The sequence below is a fragment of the Tamandua tetradactyla genome, chromosome 13, assembly GCF_023851605.1.
Source record: "Tamandua tetradactyla isolate mTamTet1 chromosome 13, mTamTet1.pri, whole genome shotgun sequence".
Classification (NCBI taxonomy): Eukaryota; Metazoa; Chordata; class Mammalia; order Pilosa; family Myrmecophagidae; genus Tamandua; species Tamandua tetradactyla.
The window spans coordinates 77086469-77110585 of record NC_135339.1 but is presented as its reverse complement, the minus strand read 5'-3'; the positions used below and the strand labels follow the sequence as shown (position 1 = coordinate 77110585).

Sequence of the window (24117 nt, the reverse complement as noted above, 5' to 3'; positions counted from 1 at the left end):
CAGCACAAAATACTGCAAAAGGGCTGTTCCCCAAGAAAAGGGGTCATATAGACCCTGGAGATACATAGAGCCACGTACCAACTTAAGCTCTTAATTACCAACTGTGAGGAGCAGAGGTCCAGCTCTAAAAAACCTTTTTTTCCTACTCCTTAACAGCTCATTAGATAGAACTGGAAGACTTCTCAGGCTCCAGCAGTGCCCCAGGCAAGGGTAGAATTAAGCTTGTCTGAGAGACAGAGTAACTAGTCAAGTGAAAGGAGTTAATTCCTGAAAGTTGTATCTTCCCCAAGAAAAAGTGGGGCACAGCTCAAGTGGAATTCCTGTTTCAAGGAATTCAGGGCCCAGGGACTGGAAAAATGAAGCAATTGATGCCAATCTACAACCTCACCTCTGTCTCTACCATGCCCCCAGCAAGGAGCATCTGCTGAAACTAAAGGTACTATATCACTTTTCACTGGTGGGAAGCCACAGGCAGACAAGCGCCACATGCTGGGCAGGATAGGAAAAGCAGAATCTAGATGCTTCTTAGGAAAGTCTAACAACCTGCTGAGTCTCACACAGGGAAAACTGATGCTGACAACTCTTTTACTCCTGAGTGGGCCAGTCTGGCCTGGGAAAATCTGACTGGGGTCTATATCTAAGGAGACTCTCAAAAAAAAAGGAAAAGGAAAAAACAAGCCTCCATATAGGCAGGGCAAGAAACAGAAAAACAAAAACTGAAAAATTCTAATCAACTAAACAGAACCTAGGTAAAGGACTAGAATATGTTGAACTGAATGTGAAAGAACAGATCGAGAACATAGCCATCCAAAAAGAAAATCTTAGGTAAAAGAGTGAAAACAACCTCCAGAATAAACCAATTAAGGAAATCAAATGTCCAGATGTCAGCAAAAAAATGAGTCATACTAGGAAAATTGAAGACATGGTCCAGTTGAAGGAACAAATCTACACTCCAAATCAGATACAGGAGCTGAAATAACTAGTTCAGGATGTTCAAACAGACATAAAAAACTCATCAAAAATCAAATCAACAAGCTGAAGGAGGAGATAAAGAAGACATTGGGTAAACAAAAAGAAGAAATTGAAAGTCTGAAAAAACAAATCACAGTACTTACGAAAATGAAAGACAAAATAGAAGAGACAAAAACAATAGATTTGAAGAAACAGAAGAAAGGATTTGTGAACTAGAGGACTGCACATCTAAAATCTCACACACAAATGAAAATTTAGGGAAAAAATGGAAAAATATGAGCAGGTTTCAGGGAACTGGATGACAACCTTCATGAAGTGCACGAATATACGTGTTGTTGGTGTCCCAGAAGAAGAAGAGAGGGGAAAAAGAGGAAAAAGACTAATGGAAGAAACAATAAATGAAAACTTCCCATCTCTTATGAAAGAGTTAACATTACAGACCCAAGAAGTGCAGCATACCTCAAACAGAACAGATCCAAATAGACATACTTCAGGACACTTACTTATTAGATTGCCAGATGTCAAAGAGAAAGAGAGAATTTTGAAAGCACCGAGAGAAAAGCAATCCATCACATAGAAGTGAAGCCCAGTAAGACTATGTGTGAATTTCTCAGCAGAAGCCATGTAGGGGAGAAGACAATGGCATGATATATTTCAGATTCTAAAAGAGAAAAACTACCAACCAGGAATTCTATATCCAGCAAAACTGTCCTTCAAAAGAGGGGAAAACCAACAGTGTCTTGGAGCAGCTATAAGAAAAAATGAAAAATCATGGAACTGTAACCCATACCAAACTTTAAAATCTGTTCTATAACTACTTGTTGAAACAGAAATGGAAATGTATTAATTTTTGTATGTTATATTTCACAATAAAAAATGTTTTTAAAAAATGAGGGGGAGATTAAAATATTTTCAGACAAACAATCACTGAGAGAACCTGTGACCAAGAGACCATCTTCAGAAGAAATATTAAAGGGATTAAGGGAATATTAATATTAAAGGAAAAGGTAGGAGACAAAGGTCTGGAGAAGAGGGTGGAAATGAAGACTCTCAGTAAAGTTATAAAAGAAAAAAACAGATATGACATATAAAATCCAAAACAAAAAATAGAGAAACGATAATAACACTAAATGTTCATGGATTAAACTCCCCAATCAAAAGACAAACACTGGTAGAATGGATTAAAAAAAAACAAAACTCATTTATATGTTGTCTACAGGAGACTCATTTTAGACCCAAGGACAAAAATAGGTTCAAAGTGAAAGGTTGGGAAAAGATATTTCATGCAAAGAACAGTCAGAAAACAGCAGGAGTAGCTATACAAATATTCGACAAATTAGACTTCAAATGTAAAACAATTAAAAGAGACAAAGAAGGACACTATGTGTTGATAAAAGGAACAATTCAACAAGGAGACATAACAATCATAATTATTTATGCACCGAGCCAGAGTGTTCCAGGGTACATGAGGCAAACACTGAAGGGAGAAATGGATACCTCTACCATAGTAGTTGGAGACTTCAATTCCCTGCTCTCATCAATGGATAGGACATGTAGACAGAGGATCAATAAAGAAATAGAGAATTTGAATAATACAATAAATGAGCTACACTTAACAGACATTTATAGAACATACATCCCACAACAGCAGGTATACATTTTTCTCAAGTGCTCATGGATCTTTCTCAAGGATAAATGCGGGGTCACAAAGCAAGTCTCAATAAATTTAAAAAGGTAGAAATCATACAAAACACTTTCTCGGATCATAATGGAATGAAGTTGGAAATCAATAACAGGCAGAGGAGCAGAAAATTCAAATACATGGAGGCTAAACAACACACTCTTAAACAACCAGAGGGTCAAGGAAGAAATTACAAGAGAAATCAGTAAATATCTCAAGGCAAATGAAAATGAAAACACAACATATCAAAATTTATGGGATACAGCAAAGGCAGTGCTAAGCAGAAAATTTATTGCCTTAAATGCCCATATTAAAAAAGAAGAAAGGCAAAAATTGAGGATTCAACTGTTCACTTGGAAGAACTAGAGAAAGAACAGCAAACTAACCCCAAAGCAAACAAAAGGAAAGAAATAACGAAGATTAGGGCAGAAATAAATGAGATTAAGAGTATGAAAACAATAGAGAAGTTGGTTCTTTGAGAAAAATCAATAAAATCGATGGGCCCTCAGCTAGGTTGACTATAAAAGAGAGAGAGAGAGATGCAAATTAATAAATTCAGAAATGGAAAAGGAGACATAACCACTGACCCTGCAGAAACAAAGGAGGTAATGAGAGGATACTATGAGCAACTATATGCTAATAAACTAGATGAAATGAACAACTTACTAGAAAGGCATGAACAGCCAATATTGACTTGAGAAGAAATAAATGACCTCAACAAACCAACCACAAGTAAAGAGATTGAATCAGTCATCAAGAAGCTCTCAAAAAAAGAAAAGTCCAGGATAAGATGGTTTCACATGTGAATTCTACCAAGCATTCAAGAAAGAATTAGTATAATCCTGCTCAAATTCTTCAAAAAAAAATTGAAGAGGAGGGAAAGCTACTTGATCATTCTATGAAACCAACATCACACTAATACCAAAGTCAGACAAAGATACTACAAGAAAAGAAAATTATAGACCAATCTCTCTAATGAACATAGATGCAAAAATCCTCAACAAAATATTTACAAATCAAATACAGCAGCACATTAAAAGAATTATACACCATAAACAAGTGGGATTTATTCCAGGTGTGCAAGGATGGTTCAACATAAAAAAATCACTGAATGAAATATACCATATCAGTCAGTCAAAGCAGAAAAACCAAATGATCATCTCAGCTGATGTAGAAAAGGCACTTGACAAAATTCAATATCCTTTCTTAATGAAAATACTTCCAAAGATAGGAATAGAAGGGAACTTCCTCAACATGATAAAGGGAATTCATGAAAAATACACAGCTAGCATCATCCTCATGGGGAAAGACTGAAAGCTTTCCCTCTAACATCAGGAAGAGGACAAGGATGCCCACTGTTACCATTGTTATTCAACATTGTGCTGGAAGTTCTAGCCAGAGCAATTAGACAAGAAGAAGAAATAAAAGGCATCCAAATTGGAAAGGAAGAAGTAAAACTCGCACTGTTTGCAACTGTTATGATACTATATGTTAAAAATCTACAGCAAAACTACTAGAGCTAATATATGAGTACAGCAAAGTGGCAGGGTACAAGATCAACATCCAAAAATCAGTAGTGTCTCTATATACTGGTAATTAGCAATCTGAGGAGGAAATCAAGAAAAAAATTCCATTTACAATAACATCAAAAGAATCAAATATTTAGGAATACATTTAACAAAGGATACATGAGACCTATACACAAAAAATTACAACAAATTGCTAAAAGAAATCTTGGAAGACCTAAATAAATGGAAGGGCCTACCATGTTCATGAACTGGAAGACTAAACATAGTTAGATACCAATTCTATGCAAATTGATTTATAGATTCAATGCAACGCCAGTTAAAATACAAAAACATTTACTTCACAGAAATAGAAAAACCAATAGCCAAATTTATTTGGAAGGAAGGGTGCCCCAAATAGCTTAAAACATCATGAGAAAAAAAAAATGAAGTGTGAGAACTCACACTACCTGACTTTAATGCATATTACAAAGCTAAGTGGTCAAAACAGCATGGAACCAGCATAAAGATAGATATACTGACCAATGGAATAGAATAAAGGGTTCAGATATAGACCCTCTCAGCTATGGACAATTGATCTTTGATAAGGTGGTCAAGCTAACCCACCTGGGACAGAGCAGCCTCTTCAATAAATGGTGGCTGGAGAATTGGATATCCCTATGTAAAAGAATGAAAGAGGATCCATATCTCATACCCTATACAAACATTAATTCAAAATGGATCAAAGACCTAAACATTAGAGCTAAAACCATAAAACTTTTAGAAGAAAATGTAGAGAAATATCCTATAAAACTTGTAATAAGAGATTTCCTAGACCTCACACCCAAAGCATAAGCATTGAAGAAAGAGATAAATGGGAATTCCTCAAAATTAAACACTTTTGTGCATCAAAGAACTTTGTCAAGAAAGTAAAAAGGCAGCCCACACAACGGGAGACAATATTTGGAAGTCACATATCAGATAAGTGTTTAATATCCAGAATATAAAAAGAGATTTCAACTCAACAACAAAAAGACAAACAACCCAATTAAAAAATGGGCAAAAGACATGAACAGACACTTCTCAGAAGAGGAAATATAAATGGCTAAAAAGCACAGGAAAACATGTTCAACTTCACCAGCTGTTAGCGGTCTTTAAAAGACATATGACTGCTGAAGGCAAAACTTATCTTTGTTTGGTGGAGTTTGTTATTTACATATGTAGATTTGATATATATGACAATTACAACAAAGGACAGTGGGGGAGGAAAAACATCTATATGGTTCTAAAGTTTCTTAATTTTATTTAAAGAAATATAATATTAACTCTGAATATGTTAGAAAAAGTTACATATGCATTTTGTAATCAGTAGACTAACCACTAAAAGTAGCAATAAAAAGAGATAAAGCAAAGGGCAAATAAAAATTAAAATAGAATATTAAAAATATATATTCAAAAATATTAAAATAAATGTTTTCAACAACTCATAAAAGACAGCTGTCAGACTAAATTGAAAACTATGCACTATAAAGACATAGGTTAAAGATAAAAGGATCAAAAAAAGACACATCATGCAAACAATAACCAGAAGAAAGCTGAAGTGGCTATTAAAATCAGACAAAATAAACTTCAGAGCAAGGAAAATTACCAATGACAAAGAGAGATATTATACTGCAATGAAAAGGTTAGTTCACCAAGAAGACATACCAATCCTAATTGTATATGCATCTAAAAAACAAGTTTAAAAATACAAAAAGCAAAATTGATTGTAATGAAAGGAGACAAATAGATGAATCCAAAATTATAGTTGGAGATTTCAACATTCCTCTCTCAGTAATCAACAGAACAAGGAGGAATATAGAAGACTGAACAAAACTAGCATCCAACTGGACCTGACATTTCTATAGCACTGCACTCAACAGCAGAATATACATTCTTTCAAATGCACATGGAATATTCACCAAGAATATTTTGTCCAGAAAACAAAGCTTAGCAAATTTATAACAACTGGAATCATACAAGATAAGATCTCTGATGATAATGGAATTTAACTAGAAATCAATTAAAAAATGTGGTAAATTCACAAATCTTTGGAAATTAAACATCACAAAACCACATAGGACATGGATCAAAATCTCAACAGAATTTAAAAAGTATACTGAATTGAATAAAAATGAAAGCATAAAATTTCAAAATGTATGAGATACTGATAAGTCAGTGCTTAGAGGAAAATGTATAATAATAATTGCTTATTTTAGAAAGGTAGAAATGCCTCACATTAATCTAACTTTCACTTTAAGAAACTAGAATAATAAAAGTAAATTAAAACCAAAGGAAGCAGCAATCAATGAACCCAAACACAACGAAAGGAAAAAAGTGGAAATAAATGAAACCCCAAACACACTTTTGGAAAAGATCAATAATATTGATAAGCATCTAGCCAGATAGAGCAAGAAAAGAAAAAAGAAAAAAACATAAATTACCAATATCAGAAATGGAAGAAGAATATCACTAAAGACCCTACACACTTTGAAAGGTCAGTAAGGAAATGTTAAAACACCTTTACGCCCATAATTTTGACAACTTTGATGAAATGGACAATAGATAAACTGAATACTCCTATATCTAATTAAGTAATTGTATTTTTATTACAAACTTTCCCAAAAAGAAAGCATCACTGGTGACCTCTATCAAACATTTAAGAAAGAAATAATATCAATTCTACACAAATTCTTCCAGAAAACAGAAAAGAGAACACTTCCCAATTGATCTAGTAAAACCAGTGTTATCTAATAAGAAAACCAGAAAAAGACACTACAAGAAAAAAAAAGACCAATATCTCTCATAAAATTAGAAGCAAAATATCCTGAAACAAAATATTAGCAAATCAACTTCAGCAGTGTGTATAAAAGATGATACATCATAACTAAGTGAGGTCTATTCCAGGAACATAAGGTTGGGCCAACATTTGAAAAATCAATCTATATAATTCATCAATATCAACAGAATAAAGAAGAATATCAAATAATCATCTCATTAGGTTCAGAAAAAAAGACCGTGATAAAATTCAACACCCATACACGATAAAAGTCTCAGAAATTAGGAATAGTAGAAAAGTTGCTTAATCTTATAAAAGGCATCAACAAGAATAAGCCTCCAGCTAACATGATACTTAACGTTTAAGAATGTTTTCCTCATGAGATTAGAAACCCCAAGCAAGACTATCCGCTTTCACTCTCTTATTCGATATCATACTGGAGGTTTTTTGTTAGTTTTGGGTTTTTTTTTTCCATTCTCACTTCCTTCTCACCTCACCGCCTCCCGACCACCCTTCTCTCCCTCCCCACGGCTTCTCTGGATTACTTGGTGGTGCTTTTGGGGATCACTGCTGGGGCCACTGGGGCCAAGCTAGGCTCGGATGAGAAGGAGCTGATCTTGCTGGTATGGAAAGTGGTGGATCTGGCCAACAAGTAAGTGGAACAGTTGCACGAAGTACTAGTTCAACCGGATCAGTTGGAACTGACTGAGGGCTGTAAAGAAGAAACCAAAATCGATGCCGAAAACTTGTCCTCGGCACTGCAGCTGGACCACGGCCTCTGACAGTTTAACCAGTCAGTAAGCAATGAACTAAACACTGGGGTAGGAACTTCCTTCTGTCTTTGTACCGATGGGCAGGCAAATCCTGCACCCTGAGGCTTCCAAGAAGAATGTGTTATTGCCTGAATGCTTCTATTCCTTTTTTGATCTTCAGAAAGAATTCAAGAAGTGTTGTCCTGGTTCACCTGATATTGACAAACCGGATGCTTCTGCAATGACAGAGTGTTTGAATTTTGAGAATAGTTCAGTCTCCCAATATGGAGCCTCTCAGGTTGAAGATACGGGGAATGTTATCTTACGAATGATTTAAGAGCCTTATAATCATAGGCTTTCAGATCCAGAGAGAATAAATTACAAATTTGAAAGTGACACTTGCAAGATGGAACTTATTGATGATAACACCATAGTCAGGGCATGGGGCTTATCATGGCAGTCTTCAGATCAAGATATTGCAAGATTCTTCACAGGACTCAATATTGCCAGGGGAGGTGCTACACTTTGTCTGAATGCTCAGGGTCAAAGGAATGGAGAAGCTCTGGTTAGGTTTACAAGTGAAGAGTACAGAGACCTACCACTACAGAGGCACAAACATCACATGGGGACCAGGTACCTTGAGGTTTACAAAGCAACAGGTGAAGATTTCCTTAAAATTGCTTGTGGTACATCCAATGCGGTAGCCCAGTTTCTCTCCAAGGAAAATCAAGTCATCATCCGCATGCAGGGGCTTCCTTTCACAGCCACAGCTGAAGAAGTGGTGGATTTCTTGGACATTGCCCCATCACTGGGGGGAAGGAAGCCATCCTCTTTGTCACCTACCCAGATGGTAGGCCTCCAGGACACCTTCGTCTTATTTACTTGTGAGGAATATGCACAGAATGCACTGAAGAAGCATAAGGACTTGTTGGGTAAAAGATACATCAAACTCTTCTGGAGCACAGCAGTTGAAGTTCAACATATGCTGAATCGATTCTCCTCAGTCCCTCCTATTCCACTCCCAACCCCTCCCATTATTCCAGTACCACCTCAGCAATTTGTCCCCCCTACAAATGTCAGAGACTGTATATGCCTTCGAGGACCTCCCTATGCAGCCACAATGGAGGACATCCTGGACTTCCTGGGGGAGTTCTCCACACATATTCGAACTCATGGGGTTCATATGGTATTGAATCATCAGGGCCGCCCATCAGAAGATGCCTTTATCCAGATGAAGTCTGCAGACAGAGCATTTATGGCTGCATACAAGTGTCATAAAAAAACATGAAGGACAGATATGTTGAAGTCTTTCAGTGTTCAGTTGAAGAGATGAACTTCGTATTAATGGGGGGCACATTAAACCGAAGTGGCTTATCTCCACCGCCATGTATGTTACCATACTTGTCTCCTCCCTCCTGCACATTTCCAGCTCCTGCAGCAGTTATTCCCACTGAAGCTGCCATTTATGAGCCCTCTGTATTTTTGAATCCACAAGCACTGCAGCCCTCTACAGCATACTATCCAGCTGGTACTCAACTTTTCATGAACTACACTGCAGACTATCCCAGCCCCCCAGATTCGCCTAATAGTCTTGGCTACTTCCCTCTAGCTGCTAATCTTAGTGGTGTCCTTCCGCAGCCTGGCACAGTAGTCAGAATGCAGGGTCTGGCCTACAATACTGGAGTTAAGGAAATTCTTAACTTCTTCCAAGGTTACCAGTATGCAACTGAGGATGAACTTGGACATACAAATGACCAGGCCAGGACTCTACCCAAGGAATGGGTTTGTATTTAAGGGCCCCAGCAATTAGACCATCCTCAGGAAAGAAGTGTTTGAAAGACGCATAGGGATCCTGAAACCATCAGACACAAGAAAACTTCAAGCAACTTCAGGCTGCAGTATTTTCAGCAAACATGACTGGGCAGAGGGCCTCTGCCCTGTTCATTGGTGAAGTGAAAAAATTTGAGCCAATGAAGCCAAATCCTTATAACAAGCAGCAAGCAGCATACATACCTGTCTCCTTGCTTGCTGGTAGCAAGTAGGCATTTAAAATGTGAATTTGAAATCAGATGTCTTCATTACATTGAGCTAAAGTGGCATCATAAGTGGCACCATAGATGTCATATCAAGTCTTAAGGAAAAAAAATATTCCACTAGAACTGACCATATCCACAATGAACTCTGTTATGGAAACTTTATTTTTGTGTATTCCCACTCTTTAACTCTCTTTGTCTTCTACACAATTGTTATTTTTGCTAAGTAATTCAAGAATAAAATCTTGGAATCCTTAAGTCACAAACTTAAGCAAAACTTCAATACTTCCAATCTCTTGGCCATCATGAGATTGCCTTATAGTTAAAAACCAATTCAAATGATTTTTAAAACACTCAGGATAAATTAGAAGAAATGGTGCACCCTCCACAAAGCATACATAGTTTAAAAACTGAAACTATTTTCAGCAGGTACTGGTTGTAAATAAGAATGAACTAGGGGCCAAAATGTAAAACCAAAAATGAAGCAGCTACATGTAGTTAGTAATTTCTAGTTTGAACTGTAACTGTAACATCATACGTATTATTTGATATTGTACTTTTTTCATTATTGATGGTTTGGACTTTGAAATTCCAGTTTTTAATATCACAGAAATGAGAATATTTGAACATTGCATTCTACAAAGCAATATACTAACTGAACTGAAGTGAATGCTTGCATATAGTGATAGCCTTAACTCTTTTTCTCTAAAGTTTTAACTGTCAAATAATGAAAACTTTTAAAAGCATAGGACTAAATAGTCAGCATGCTAGACTGAGATAAACACTGATGCAGTTTACGAGCAGCTGCTATGCTGTCAGTGTTCAGCACTATGGATTTAGCTGTGTTTCTGCTACAAAAGTGCAATATTAGACACCAGCTAGCTAGTACTACTGCCTTGTAATTCCAAAGAGGAAAACAGGAACTGATTAACTACATGCACATTTCTTTAAGTTACTCTATCGTCCATTGCTTGGATGCAGTGCCATGCAGATTTTTGTGGCTGCTATTTTACTTACTTTGCATTACTTTCATTAACATCTTACCTTAACTGGAAAGCCAAACCTTTTCTTCTTCAACTGACCAGTAATGGCCCTTTAACTACAGTAGAAAAAATTTTGTGTGAAAATTGGTGGTAACTGGCACTTAAGATCAGAAAAAAATAAATTCTTTATACCGGAAGCCTTAAGATGCTGTTTGCCCAAAACTCTGAAAGGCTTTAATACAGACGGTAATAATTTCTACAATACTATTGAGTTTTTGTAGAATTGTTATATTTGACAATAAAACTTTCCTATTTAATCTCAAAAAGAAAAAAAAATATATATATATATATCATACTGGAGGTTCTAGCCAGTAAAATAGAGCAAGAACACAAAGTGCATATAAGTGGAAAGGAAGAAATAAAACTGTTTCGGTTCACAGATGATATAACAGTTTATATAGAAAATCCCAAGGAATCTACCTATAATGCCGCTGAAACTAATACGTGAGTTTGGCAATGCCTCAGGATAAAAGATCAATACACAAAAATCAATTATATGTCCACATATTGACCAAACAGTTGGTAACTGAAATTAAAATAAATACTACCACTTATAATAAGCATCAAAAAACATGAAGTATTCCAGTATAAATGTAACAAAATATATATAGGATCAATATGCTGATAACTATAAAACACTGATTCAAGAACCTAAATAAATGAAGACTTACGCCACACTGAATACATACAGAACTCCTGTCAAGATGTTATTTCCCTGAAAAAGATCTACAGGGTCAACACAATTTCAATCAGAATTCCAGCATGATTTTTTAGTAGAAATAAAAAACTGATTATAAAATTTATGTGGAAAAAGCAAATGAACTACCATAACCCAAAGAATTTTTGAAAAGTTTGAGGACTCCCACTTAACTAATTTTAAGGCTTACTCTAAATATATAGTAAACAAGAGAGTGAGAAAGCGGTGAAAGGAGAAACACGCGGATCAATGAAACACAATAAAAGTTGAAAAATTAGAAACAGATATAAATATATAGATATAGATATTCAACTGATTTTCAAGAAAAATACAAAGACAATTGAATGGGCAAGGATCGCCTTTTCAACAAATGGTTGTTTCATAATGATAAAGGGGTTAATTTATAAAGAGAACACAGTACAAAATTTTATGCTCCTAATAAACGAGCTTCAAAATACATGAAGCAAAAAACAGATAAAGCTTCAGGGAGAAATAAACAAATACAAAATTATAGTTGAAGATTTCAATACCCCTCCTTCAGTAACAAATGAAAGAAGTACACAGAAAATCAGAAAAGTTAGAGAAGACTTGAACAAAACTATCAACCAACCAGACCTAGTTGATAGAACAGTCCACCCATCAACAGCAGAAAATACATTCTTTTCACTCCCACAAGGAATATTAACCAAGATAAACAATATTCTGGTCAACAAATTCAAAAGGATCCTAATCATACAAAGTTATCTTCTGACCACAGTAGAATTAAATTAAAGATAAATAAAAGAAATGTCTCTGGAAAATCCCCAAATATAGCATCCTACTAAACAACCTATAGGTCAAAGAGAAAAATTAAAAGGGAAATTAGTAAGTATTTAGAGCTCAATGAAAATAAAAACAAAATATATCCAAATTGGTGAGGCGCCACTCAGGTAGTACTAGAGAAGAATTTACAGAACTAAATTTATATATTAGAAAAGAAAAGGGGTCTCAAATCAATAACCTCAGCTTCTACCTTAAGAAACAGAAAAGATGATCAAATGAAACCCAAAATAAGCAGAAAAAAAGCAAGTAAAGATCATATCAGCAAGGAAAGAAATTCAAAATTTAAAAACAATAATCAAAGAAAGAAAGAGTTGGTGCTTTTACAATCAGTAAAATTGATAAACTTCTAGCCAGGGAGGTTGGGGTGGGGAGTGGGGTGGGATAGGAGGTAGGGTACGGAGAAGACACAAATTATCAATATCAGGAATAAAAGAGACTAGATTAACATAGATTCCACTACTATTAAAGGATAATAAAGGACTATTATGAATTTTCTGCCAGTAAGTTTTAAGAACTTAGTGAAAAAGACAAATTCCTTAACAAAAACTATCAAAGTTCACTCAAGAAAAAATATATTACCTGAATAGCCCTCCCTATAAATATTAATGAAAGTTAAAAACCTTCCCAGAAAACTCCAGACCTAGAGTGGTTAATGGCAACATCTCCCAAACATATAATGAAAAATAATGCCACCGTACACAAACTCTTCCAGCAAGTTGAACAAGCAAGAACGCTTCTCTAGTCATTCTATGGGGCTGATATTACCCTAGTACCCAAACTAGACAAAGATATTCAAGAAAAGAAAAATACAGAACAATGTCCTTCAAGAAAATAGATGAAAAATTCTAAACAAAATTTTAAGAAATCAAATCCAACCAAGATATAAAAAGAAAAATACAAAATTTCAGATGGAAAAGTAAGGTTAGTTAAACATTCAATACTGAAGCAATGTAGTTCATCATTTTAACAAACTTTAAAAGAAAAATTCTACGATAATTGCAATAGAGACAGAAAATGAATTTAACACAATCCAACATCCATCTCTAATAAAAGCTCTCAGCAAACTAGGAAGTTCCTCAACCTGGTAAAAGGCATCTACAAAAACTTATAGATGGCATCATACTTAAGGGTTAAAGATTGAATATTTTTCCCCTAAATCAGGAAAAAGACAAGGATGATCACTCTTACCACAACTATTCCTTGCAAAGGAGTTTCTAGCCAGTGAAATAAGGCCAATTAAACAAATAAATAAATGTATCTAGATTGTATAGGAAGAAGTACAAGTATCTTTATTCACACAATGTAATTGTTTATATAGAAAATCATAAAGAATCTACAAAAATCCACTAAAACTGAGTCTAGCAAAATAGCAGAATACAAGCAAAAAAAAGCAATTGTATCTCTATATAATAGCAATGAACAATGAGAATTAAAACTTTAAAAATACAACTTACAATAGCATTAAAAAATATGAAATACTTAGGGCAAAATTTGACAAAAGAGGTACAAGACCTGTTCACATTACTGAGAAATCAGATAACCCAAACAAATGGAAGGAGACACTGAGTTTGTGGGTAGATGACTCAATATTGATAAGGAGTCAATTTTCCCAAAATTGATCTATAAATTCAACACAATCCCAAACAAAATCCCAGCAGGTTTTTATTGTAGAAATTGACAAGTTGATTTTAATAGTCATACGGAAAACAAAGGACCTAGAGTAGCCATAATAACTGAAAAAGAAAGAAATTGAGGGACTTACACTCCCTGATTTCAAGGCTTACTATATAAAGCTATGTTCTAGTTTGCTAGCTGCCAGAACGCAACACACCAGAGACAGACTGGCTTTTAATAAAAGGGGATTTATTTCATTAGTTCTTCAGAGGAAAGGCAGCTAACTTCCATCTGAGGTTCTTCCTTATGTGGAAAGGCTCAGGGTAATCTCTGCTGGCCTTCTCTCCAGGCCTCTGGGTTCCAACAACTTTCCCTGGGATGATTCCTTTCTGCATCTCCAAAGGCCTGGACTGAGCTGCGAGTGCTGACATGAGGTGTGCTACGTTGTGCTCTCTCATTTAAGCACCAGCCAATTAAGTCAAACGTCATTCATTGTAGCAGGCACGCCTCCTAGCTGACTGCAGATGTAATCAGCAACAGATGAGGGTCACAGCAACCGAACTAGGTGCCTTCACCTGGCCAAGTTGACAACTGAATCTAACTACCACAAGCTACAATAAGCCAGACAATCTTATCCTGGTGTACAAATAGACAGAAATCAATGGAATAGAGTAGAGAATTCAGAAACAGACTCACAAATACATGGACAACTGGTTTTCAATAAAGATGCAAAAGCACTTCTGAGGAAACAGGACAGTCTTTTCAACAAATGGTGTGGCAACAATTAAATATTCATTCCTAAAGAAATTAATTTAGTTCTAAATCTCACACCATATAATGAAATTAACTCAAAATAGGTCATAGACCTAAATGTAAAACCTAAACTACAAAACTTCTAGAAGAAAACATCAAAGAAAATCTTTGTCACCTTAGTTTAAGCAAAGGTTTCTTAGACATGACACTAAAAGCAAAATCCATAAAGGAAAAAGAAAGATAAACTGGACTTCATGGAGACATGGACTTCATAGAGACACGTGACCTTGAAAACCATGCCACTACATGTAACTTACTTTATCAATTTGGGAGCTTAGAAACAATCAATTGAAATAATTTTAAATTTATATTGTATGATGGTAAGTTCTAATAATGTAAAAGAAATTCATGGATATATGTATGTGTATATATATATATAAAATACAATTTTACTTTGAAATAAGGAAGATCTGGGAACAGAAGGAACATTCAACTCAACTTTACGGTGACTAAAAGTTTCCCTACTATTAATAAAAAGGATTCCAAATACATTTGTGTATATAGATATATAGTTTTTTAAATATACTCTAATAAAAAATGTTTATACATTAAACCTCTCCATTTGGTTCACAATAACAATCTAATTTCCAAAGCTATATCTTCATTTTGCTGTAACTAGAAATAGAGTACTTCATTTATAAATATGTGTGAAATTCAATATGCATGCTTGAATAACCTGAGGTTAAAACAATTATCTATATACATTATTCATACATGAAGATTTAATAGATGATTGAACTTTTTCAATAAATGTGTTTATAATAATAAATGTATATTTATAAATATTTTACAATACAGTGAGATATTTTCAAATCTCAGAGCATTAATTTAGATTGTTTTCTTTCCCTAAGAGAAATCAGAAGTCTTAAGTTCCAAAGTCACATTAGCAAGAAAATATCCAAATTTGAGCACAAAATATAATTATATAAATTCCAATTACATCACAAAAATAATTCTAAAGAACTAGCTACTGAAAGAGGAACATCATTCATTCAAATAGTTTATTTCAAAATGCTTGCTAGCCTGATGCTTAACCAAACTACTCAAATATAATTCTAATTAGTATATATTATACATGCGATTATATATTCCAATTGACACTGTCCTTTTTTTATTGAGTTGAAAATCATTTAGTCTAGCTGAAGATCAGTGTTCATTTTGTTTTACCTTGTATATGAGGAATGGCTTGTAATTTTAAGTGTTTTACTTTTTTCAAATGGAAAGAGAGAGAAGACTGGAATGAATGCTAAGAGTACCATTTTTGATACCACGTTTGTGTCAGCTTTTCTACCCCCCTCCTCCTGGGCACCCCCTAACAATCAATCTTCTATTCTAGAGAAGCAGGTGAATACTCTTATTCCCTAGTGCAACCCTTATAGTAGAAAAAAAGCTAAGCTACCATGGAACCAGCCAATTAATTTTGACACCTGCTTACCAAGATTGATAAATCATTTTTGATATGTTAGGTTGCTATCCTCCAGCTTAGTAAAGATTTTCACGATAATTAATGAAGTGAAAATTTCCAGTTAATACCTGTGTTAGTCCTTCAAATGCCAGATACAACAAGCCATCATCCTTAAAATAAACCTTTCATAGTTTAGCATGTACTTTTCTTTCTTCTAAATGTGATTCTTCCCTTTAACATTAAATACCATCTTTTCTATACCCTTAAGAGTATGTATGCATAACAGTAACACAGATAGTTGTACCAGTGATATTTACTCTAATTAATAGCTTGTATTCCTCAGAGAAATGAGAAAGCATTTGCCAATAGAATACAATGGAAATAAGAGCTTCTGAGGCAGTGATGAATGTTCAATGATTAGCTCCGGGTTTATTGTTATTTAACTATATCTACATTAAAATCTTACTCTTTTAGTCACTAATATATTATGCTTATGAATGTCATCTCTCAACACTATTTAAGCTAGTTTTAATCTGATCTGTGATCTTTCTTAGTAACTGGGACATCTGCTAGTGAAGTCAGAGGCTACTGATCCAGCTGATTAATGTGTTCCATTACTATAGAATGTAGCTATGAGAGTCTCAGGACTACAACAATTTTTGTTCTTTTTAGACAAATGGAGCAAATCCCACTCAAAGGTCAATATTCCTAAACTATGTATCAATCAGGCAATCGTCCTATTTATGTATAAAAAGATGTAAAAAAAAAATGGATATGACTTTTTTCATTGTTGGCTGCCAGTTTAAATGTTCAAAATTCTCTCTTGCCAGAAAAAGATGCTGACTGCCACTGTCATAGCAAAAAATTTCGCAACACTTAACATGTAAAACAGGCTACTAACAAGCACAATTCAATAAGATATCTCTCTTCATCTTGAAACATTTACTTTCTAAACTTTTAATTAGCACCTCTCCCAAATTAAAAAAAAAAAAGATGAAAAAACTACAATACCATACTAATTTGTGAAACTATGAACCCAGGAAACATTTCAAGCTTTTGCTGCAGGGGAAGTTCATAAAGCTTCATTTTAAGATTTCAATTCCAAAAACCTGCTGTCAATTATTTTAAATGGGAGGATCATGTTTAAAATCAAAAAGTATCATTTTAAAAAAAACATACATTTTCACATTGAGTTTGAAGTGGGATTTTTTTTAACCAGCAACAAGATGAATGAATGAATGAATGAATAAATAAATGCAGGTGGGAAACTGTCCTACAATACAATAAGGAGAACCATAAAATAGTCTATGCTCCTTCATTTGCCTTAGAGTCCAAGAGGCATTTCACCTAGGTTAGTAAACTACATAATGTAATTTCAAAGCCACAAACCAGCCAGCAAACTTCATGTTAAGTAATTAGAAAACTAAGAAGTTGACTGACTTATGACGGCTATCTGCAAGTTGTCAGATAGCTACCTTAATGGCTCAACTAACTTATTTGCTGCTCCTCCCATAGGGCACTCATTCCTTTTATATCAGGCAGGTGCCATAAATACGAACCAATAGGGGAAAAGCTATCTTTAAAGTTGTAAAGCAAGCTCCTATGACTTGATCTTCAATATCAAGTGAAATCCCACATCAGTGAAATAAGCAGTTAGAAAATTCCTTATCTTAGCCAAAAAAAAAAAAAAAACACACAAGTATTTCAACCTTTTATGTAGCCCGATCCCATCCTTCTTTGCCTCAACTCGAGATTTCCTAACAAATTAAATATAGTACACTGATTAAAAGCACACACTCTAAATGGAGTTAAGCTGGCTGATTTGGAAACCACGACTCTGTCCTGTCTTTCCGTTACTCTGTAACCTTGAGCAGGTTACTTAAATGCACTGCCTCAATTTCTATCTGTAAACCTGGTCTAACCCTTCTAGTAACTCACAGAATTGCTGTGAGGATCCAACGAGATAACCCACCTAAAGTGCTGTGTTTGGCACATAATAAGCCCTTCATAAAGTCTACTTATTACGATCACTGTTATTCCTAAACAAATTAAAATGTGAGCAGTGGTTATCTCTACAGAGGCGAGCAGGATGAGGGAAGAAGGTACTGGTGGACCGTAACTTTTAACCTTTACTTTTTTGTATTGCACGAATTTTTCACAATGTGCGTGTATTCATGAGTTACTTCCATAAATTTTAATTTAAAATATTCTTCTAACAAAATGGTATTTCGCACCATAAGGTGAGTGTGGAAATGTTCTTGATGAGCAGCGGGTCAGAAGTCGCTGCGGACATCTGGATCATTCGGGAAAGGCTTCGCGTCCACACCGGTCTGTGCTCCACGCGGAGCTGGGAGTCCCCCCCAAGCGCCCGGGACTAGAGGGGGGCGCAGCACGCGGACCCAGGACCCCTTAGGCCGCGGCGGGAGCTGGGCAAGGCTGCGGCACAGAACCGGCGAAGGCACTTACTTGAACCTGCCCTGGCAGTGCTGGCACTGGTCCCCCACCCAGCCCGGGTCGCAGAGGCACGTCGAGTTGACACAGCGGCCCGAGAAGCAGGAGCCGGTCCTCTCACAGGGCTTGGACTGGGACACCTGCGCGTAGAGTGCCAGGTAGAGGAAGCCATAGCACAGCAGCCAGCTGTTCCCGTCCAGCAGCCAGAAGGAGGCGCCCCCGCCGCCGCCGCCCGCCGGCCGAGCCCTCCACAGTCCCGAGGCCGCCGGCTGCGGGGGACCAGTGCGGGCTCCGGCCCCAGGCTCCATCTTCCCCAGCGCCCCTGCCTGGCGGGGCTGCGCTAGCCGAGGCGGACCAGGATGCTCTTCAGCCGAAATCTGGACGGAGAAAGCCTCGCTGCTGCTTCTCCTCACCGGCGCCTGCCCCAGTCCCGCTCCCAGGTCAGGAGGGACAGTTCTCAACCATCGTCGCCTCTGCTTGGCTTCCTCCAGTCGCACTCGAGCATCGCCTCGCGGTCTCCTGACCTTGTCCTCAACCGGAGGACTCCACAACCAGGGGACGCACCCGGCCCGGGCCGGGACAGATGCCGGGTGTGATCGGCGCACGCGGCGCCGGACGCTCCGGAGGGGACCTTATTCGGGGGGTGGGGGAGGGAGGGGGAAGGGAACCCGCGCGCCGCCCCGCCCCGCCCCGCCCGCGGCTCGCGCCAACTGCCTCGACTCCAAGCTCTGCGCGCCGGGGCGGGCGGGGGCCGAGCGGGAGCCCAGAGGTGGGCGCGCCCAACGTGGAAGGGGGTATCAGGAGACCAGGGCCCACCCCGCACCGCCCAGCGGACGGCCAGCGGCACCCCCAGCAGCCATTTTCTCTCCTGTACTCCTGTACCCTATCCAGACGCCCAGGCTGCGGCCGGAGTCCGCGGTGGTGGACCGCCTCCCATTCTTGCACGAACCCAACCCCCCACCTCCACCCCACGGCTCAGCGCCGTGGTTTCGCCCCGCCTCTGATAGAGACCAGGGGGCACCCCAGTGCACGCCCACCCGGCCCGTGAGCTGAGAAGAGAGCGGATCCTCCAGGTGTGGCCCGCGTGCCTGTAATGCCCTTTTCCTCAGCGCGCAGGGGAAGCCGCCCCCCGCGCCTCCGGACCCCAGAAATGCAAGATCCGGCCGGGCCTCGCAGCTTCTGCGGCAAAGAAGCCCTTCCCGTCCGCAGTCTACAGCAGCAAAAGTGAAGCGCTTTTCCCCTAGCACTTCCCTTTCCTCCGCCCCATTCTGCTGCCTATTTCTCCTTTTTTTTTTTCTTAAAAGAGAAAAACTCCCAACAGCACAAAAAGAGCTGAGCATGTTGCAGAGGCAAAAGTCTTAAAGGTACCGCAGTTCGGCCACGTTGTGGAGTCCGCAAGGACAGGAGGGACGGGGGTTAGCAACTGAGAGGGTCGCGAAGCCGTTTCCGCGCAGGGACCTCTCCAAGGGGGAGCCATTTCTTCCACGGAAATAATGAATACCCCCCTGCCCTCCGCAACAAAGAATTCCGAGTCTCTGAGCCCCGAGCGCGCCACCCCTTCCCGACACTGCCTTGGAACCCCGAGAATCATTTTTTCTGTTTGTCAGGGGTTCTTCCTCCAATTGGGACAGTATTCTGCCTTGGAAAATGTTGCAACATCGGGGCTTTTTTTACAGAACAGCAGAAATGATGCTCAAGAAAGAGCCGTTTTCCTTACTCAGCAGCACTCTCTCTTCCTTTATATGACTTTCCAAGATTTGATGGTATAGGCTGAAATACTCGCTTTGTACTTTTATGCCTTCTCTAAGGAAACCATTTGAGCCCTTGAAAAAGGAAGTTGAACACAAATTGCAGCTGTGTATACGCGAATTACAGCAGGGTTACTGAAACCCCACCGAAGGAGGACAGGCAGTATGAAAAGGAATTTGAAATCTACCAAAAGGAGAAGAAAAAAAGTTTTAGTTGTAACCACAAAAGTCATATTGTTAAGATTTAACTCGTGCGTATTTTGGGTATAATGTACCCACCTCATCTCTTTTAATCCTCGATTATCCCCACTTTGCAGATGAGGAAATAGAGACTCAGAAAGATTCAAGGATTTGTCAAAGGCAAGTTAAGAGTAAATAGTGAGCAAAGCTGTGACTTCTGGACTTTTTCCATTATTTACAGGCTGCCTCTATTAGCAGATGCTTTGTTCTCTTTTGGTGAATAAAATAGCAGGATAAACTGTAAATCTTGGCTTCTTTTGCAAATACCTCAGCAATGATTTAAGGACGAAAACAAAAGTCCAGAAAGAGGTGGCTCCTTTGCGAAGAAAATAGAAAAGAAAAACCATGTTTCGCATTTGCATGTAAGCAAATCATAATTACCACATAATATCAGTACCAGCAATGTCTTCTCCAAACCTAAAGATTAAGACAGACCCCTTCTTCTTTGCACATTTTTTTATGAATCAGAATGCCCTTTAAACAAGACTTCTCAGGTTGGGAAAGGAAGAGGATGTGAGAACATGCTGCAAATATCTACTAAAAAGAACATGCTGTTCTGGGTCGCGCTTTTTAATTTCCACAACTATAAAATCCAGAAGAAGAACTGTTTCCAGTATCAATCACACATGAACAATATCTGCTACCTTTTCCACTCTACTCATGACAACTTGCCAAGTTTAAAGTCAGGTACATCTTTCTCACATCTACTGTGTTACTTTCAGATGTGCGGAAAGTGGCCATGCTCTGAAAACCCTCAGTGAGTGTAAAGGTAATTCAAAGGGTTCATTGGAACCACCTCTGACAAGAGAGATCACTGCCTAGCCACTCACTGAATAGCCTATATTCAAACAAAGGATTTGCCCATTAAATATATATCCAACAACTATAATCAGCTCAAGACCTCATGTTGCCCTAAAGAGCATGCAGCTCTAGAGACTTCCCTTCACCATTGCCTTTAGAATCAAGCTGAATATAATAAATTTATTTAAAAAATTGTTCTAATAATCTCAGAATTCCTGCTTACACTATATATTATTTTTCTTTTTATCAACAAACTCTTTCAGTCAGCATGTATTGAATAATCATTATTTGAGGAAGAGAAAACAAAAATTAATAAAATGTGATTTCTACCCTGAATAAGACTTTCTTCTATTAGGCTTACTAGACTGGAAGCTCTTTATATAATGGAGTGTCATGTATTTTACAAATGTACATGTAGAAAAAAATGATTTAAACAAAGTCAGTGACAGTGCTTGCCTAGAATCTTGACTGATGGTTCAGCATCTTCCATGATCAAGAAATGTTAAAACTCCAACATGATGTTATCACTTTTTTCAAAGGAGTCAGCATCATAGTAGTGCTATATGGCACTACAATAATTCATAGTACTGATAATAGCAGTCATAAATCTAGCAGAAAGGTGAAAATTTACTCCAGAGAGGTAATGGAGAGAAAGTCCGTTTTATGGAAGTAGGATGAAACTTAAGATCGGAATTATCTGTTAAAATTTCTCCGAGGGGAAAGAAGAGAAAAGTCTATTGTTTTCTGCACAATCATCCTCACATCATGACTCTTAGATATTTGGGAGAGTATGTTTCATTTCAGTTCACACTACTTAATAACTGCATTATAATATGATGGCAAAAATCTAACTTCACATCACCAAATTGTTTGAAGGAAATTCAAAGGATTAAAAAAGAACAAAAGCAATGATACATCCACTGATCTTTTGATCGTTACTCAAAAAGTAAAAGATTCTATTTGAGCTAAGAATGATCTCTGCTCTGGTTATTGTTCACCGTTTGGCTCACATATAGGCTTCTGAAAATAGCCAAGATAATGAGAGCTGCAGATATCCCAACAGCCAGAAATGCACTTATTCAAAGGCATCCTTAAGGCATTTGAGGCAGTATTTTTATAACAATGATAGATCGTGAACTATCTGTGAGATTAGAAAATAAAGAAAAAAATCAAACTTAGATGCTCATTAAAAATACTGATATTAAAAGTTTTTGTGTTGCTATGATCTGAAACTCTTACCCCCAAAAATCTAACATTTTCTGTTGGATTCATTTTCCTCTTTTGTGGATTTCTCTTGCTGTCACACATGGAAACACACACATACACTCTGTTCTTTCTGCCCAGTTTTTCTAGTTAACACATTTCAAACATATTGTTATAAATAAATCCAAGGAAATAAATCCAAAGATTATTAATTCACTAAGCTAGGCCAATACTCTTTTTTTAAGTGGAAAATAAAATGAGCATCTTTAAACTCTTCATCCTAAATATTCAGACTTTCAGCCTTTTTACCAAAAAAAAAAAGTTGATTTTTAGTACTCAATTGTAGAAATTTGTCTTTTCTGAAATTTAATTCAATAAAATTATGGCCTACAATTTCCCGTTAAACATGGTGGGTTGCTCCCTCCCAAACACTATGAACATAACAGAAAATAAAGTTTTGAAAAATTTTATAAAAGGTATGAACTCACAATGACAAGAGAAAATGAGAAAGAAGCCAACTAGTAGATGAAAGATTTAATGCATTTTTGGAAGGAGGAAATTGAAAAGAGAAGCAATAACTAAAACATACATGTCTTCGGAAAAGAATAAGAAGAAACAAGCCTATTTCTCCTGAACAGCCCAGGAATGTCTCAGGACTTAGAGCCAAGAAGCACCATGGATGGCAGAGGTAGGGCTCTGGGATGGAAACAAGGTGAATGGTTCAGGGTGTATACCCACAGACACCTTCCTCATCCCCAAGCAGCCAGAAGACTACCCTAGACCCAACCCTGAAAGGAGATTTTAGTATCTTGGAAATTGAATCAGAAAGGTTCCAGATTAGGGTCCCTGAGCAGAATGGAAGGAGGAATGGAGGGAGATGCCCAAGTGAAAGTGAGGCGGTTAAGTGAAAATCTACATACTGAAGGTAAGATTTCCCAGACCCCTTTTCCCACCTGTTACCAGAATACCCAGAGCCCAAACAAATAACCCCCAGAAAACTAAGTGATATTTATCTGTAAAAACCAAATAGTCTAAGATAAAAGACACTGTCATTAGGGTTCTCCCAACCAAATGGCAATGCCAGCTTCTGGATCACAGTGCAGTGAAGCCTGTCAGTCAACAAGCCCCACCCAATCTTTTTTTTTCCATGGCTCCCTCTTTAATTTGGACAAATGTTCACTAGACATAAAAGATGGAAACCAACACAAATAGAAGAAAAGTAAATGAGAGGGAACAGTGCCAAGTGGAAAGGGAAGATTTTGCAACCATGAAACAAATACTGGATACCCTTTTTAAAACCTTAAGGGACAGAGAAAAAGAAATTTAAAATAGATAGTCAAAATTAAGATTCAATAAAAAGTTTGGAAACTAAGTCTAGGACATCACCTAGAAATTAGAATAAAAAGACAGAAAAAGTCTCCTCTTATTAAGGAAAAAACTAAGAAAATTAGAGGATTCGTTAATGATTTGTACAACAGCTACTATTTGAAATAAGCATTTATAATGAGCACATTTATTA

General features: G+C 37.3%; 1 protein-coding gene and 1 pseudogene across 5 annotated transcripts in view; one reads left to right on the top strand and one right to left on the bottom strand.

Annotated features, from left to right (window-relative positions):
- The window catches only part of ATRNL1 (attractin like 1), a 931221-nt gene extending 911987 nt beyond the window's left edge, over positions 1–19234 (bottom strand). For all 5 annotated transcript variants that reach the window (XR_013161757.1, XR_013161758.1, XM_077126124.1 and 2 more), the window contains exon 1: positions 18622–19234. Coding sequence is in view for 3 of the 5 variants with exons in the window: in XM_077126124.1 (XP_076982239.1) it covers positions 18622–18914 (293 nt within the window). In the remaining 2 variants the exon portion in view is untranslated. The remainder of the gene's footprint in view (positions 1–18621) is intronic.
- On the top strand, positions 5835–9522 carry LOC143654577 (epithelial splicing regulatory protein 1 pseudogene; annotated as a pseudogene).
- Positions 19235–24117: the final 4883 nt, after the last annotated feature.